General features: G+C 42.9%; 1 protein-coding gene across 1 annotated transcript; it reads right to left on the minus strand.

Moving 5' to 3' along the window:
* Positions 1–1143: 1143 nt before the first annotated feature.
* Positions 1144–2316, minus strand: LOC143283866 (uncharacterized). Its single transcript, XM_076590245.1, has one exon. The coding sequence runs from the start codon at positions 2314–2316 to the stop codon at positions 1144–1146; it is 1173 nt and encodes a 390-aa protein (XP_076446360.1).
* Between the last annotated feature and the right edge of the window lie 593 nt (positions 2317–2909).

Raw genomic sequence — 2909 nt, forward strand, 5'->3', positions numbered from 1 at the left:
GGATGTTGACACCAAGTCAGCAGAGGCATGGAAGTGAGATAGGGAATTGAATCTGAGTCTACTGCGGGACAACGTTGTTTCGGTGCACGTTTTGCCATCATGTGTGAGTGTGTGTGTGTGTGTGTGTGTGTGTGTGTGTGTGTGTGTGTGTGTGTGTGTGTGTGTGTGTGTGTGTGTGTGTGTGTGTGTGTGTGTGTGTGTGTGTGTGTTCTGATATACGTAGGACCTCTAGGTATCTACCTTTGCCTTCATTCCATAATATTGTTTTAATGCATTTTCTTGAACTGAAACTGAACTTCATACTGGAAAGGGCTTCTCAATTTTTACAGCTGAATTAATTGCCATTCTTATGGCATTCACATATCTAATTGATCTGCCCCTAAACTTGATTAATGTTGTTGTTTTTTGTGTCGTTTCAAAATCAGTTTTGCAGTCTATCAAATCAAATTAAATATAACATTTTTGAAATAAGATTTTTGATTCACTGTATTCAAATGAGAGGAACTAATATTGAAATGTGTTGGATTCCCCGCACACTTTGGACTTATTTCTAACGAACGTCCAGATTATTTTGCAAAACTTGGAGCTAAAAACGCTTTAAATGCAATTGAACTTCCTCGTCGTTTATCATCATCTGAAATGTGTAATATTGTTGAAAGAAATATGTTTAATTCCTTCCTGTCTTTAGAAATTAACACTTCTGCCCTCTTAAAAGCTAAAAGAACTGGCAGGGCTGTTAAGAGCATGGCATTTAGGTTATTACTAAATACCCCATATACATAATATTATGAAAATATTGAATGCATTTGCAAGGGTCGTTTAACGGTTTATGTTAAGATTATTCAAAGTTGTTAACAATGGTATGCATGAAATTAATGGCGAGTGTATAATGTGAAACAGTGGGCTTCAAGTGAAAAAACAACAACAACAAAACAAAAACAATGTTATTTTTCACTTCAACTTCATCAAGGAACATCGGTTGTAAAACAAAGCGAAGTGTGTCGTCAACGAATGACACAGGATACCAATGACGTTCGGTCGTTTCTTGAAATTACCAAACGCTATTTTGTTCATTTGCTGCTTTTTCACGATGTCTCGTTTTGTGAAACACATCAGCAAATAACAAAACTCCTCCCATTTTGTTTACCTGTTGAACAGTGCCCAGAAAGTTTCCCGGTATCGAGACCCCATGACATAGTAGATGAAGATGTTGAAGGAGGAGTTGAAGAAGTAGAAGGTGACCAGTATCCGCAACATGGAAAGATAGAAGTTATGATGCCGCCCCCCGGATCTCACCTCGGGCAACATGAGACAAATGCAGCGGAAGACAAAAGTGGGCAACGTGCAGATGATGTAGAAAACAGTGTTCCCGATCAACATCTTGGTCAGCGCCACTTCCTTGGCGGTGAGCAACGAGGACGCCTCGGAACGCCACGTCGCCACTTGACGGAGTTTCATCGCGGTGATTATTGTTGATGTTATCACCAGAAACATCACTCCCCCGGACACGACGAATCCGAACACAATGCTTTCCAGATATCTGACAAGGCTTCTGTGAGTCCAGTAAAACCCGCCGCCAGTCACCATCATTGACACCGTGTTCGTCACAGGATCGTAAACGCAGTGAATCCAGTACTGGTAGGAGACGATAAAATGCAAACCATACACACAGACAGAAAGTAACGTGATAATGACAGCCATGGTTCTGGTCCGCATCATAGTCTGGTACTTCAGAGGTCTGAGGACACAATAGCATCTCTCACAGGCAATGATGGCGGTCAGGATGCCAGAGACAAACGCCGAGGCGACAAAGATACTCAGATTATTGTTGGTCATGAACACATTTGCCGGTGATTTCACTTCTTGTCCACTGATGTGCATGTATATGTTCTCGGCGTAATAAAACATGGTGGAGACTAGGTAAAGCTCGTCAAAGAAAGCCAGCAGGAACAGACAGAGGTTGACACGATCCTGGAGGCCTTGTTTGTAGAACACCGCCATGTTGATGACGTTGGCTGGTCCGCCAATCAGAAACGAGAATGCCAAGATGATGTTTTTGATTTTTGTTACGTAGTTCGCTACTTGCTGACTGACGATGTTATCAGGGTGGTCCCACGGTAAGTGTTCTGTCTCGTTGTACCTGATCTGAATGCACCCTTTGTTCAGTGACATGTTGAGTAGGGCCGTGTGGTTTGACATGTGTACAATGGAGCGGCTTGGCGCGGTGTGCTGAGACCCTGGCGGCAGGTAGGTGGCGTTCAGCACTGCGTCACCAGGACCAGGCACCGTGTTTCTCTGCAGGCTCTGTGCCAACATCTGTTCACCGCACTGTTTGTTAATCTGTTCTCTTGCCTTTGCTGGCGTATAAAAGTTCAGTTCAGTTCAGTTACTCAAGGAGGTGTCACTGCGTTCGGAAAAATCCATATACGCTACACCACATCTGCTAAGTAGATGCTTGACATGAAATGAAATGCACTCTGACAATATGCACCTTTTTTCTCAAGTAAAAGCCTGACAAAGTGCGTTGGGTTACGCTGCTGGTCAAGCATCTGCTTAGCAGATGTGGTGCATCGTATATGGATTTGTCCGAACGCAGTGACGCCTCCTTGGGTAATTGAAGTGAACATCCCGACAAAACATGTTTATCTGTCAGAGTCACAAAGGACACACTGTTATATTGCACTCCAGCTACATAACTATTTCTGGCATTCTTAATGTGTCGAATCCCTTCATTTGAGGCCACAATGCATTATGATCTGATGGCATGGATCCCAGGGTGAATCCCATTCTGTCACCTTCCACCGTAGTTCGTTTAGAAAAAGGCAAAGATGTTTTTGGGAAAAAATTACTATGTAAACAGATTTTGTATTGCTTTGAATTGTAACGAGCAATGTGGCAGGATGGTTAAG

Source organism: Babylonia areolata, chromosome 7, assembly GCF_041734735.1.
Source record: "Babylonia areolata isolate BAREFJ2019XMU chromosome 7, ASM4173473v1, whole genome shotgun sequence".
NCBI classification, from domain to species: domain Eukaryota; kingdom Metazoa; phylum Mollusca; class Gastropoda; order Neogastropoda; family Buccinidae; genus Babylonia; species Babylonia areolata.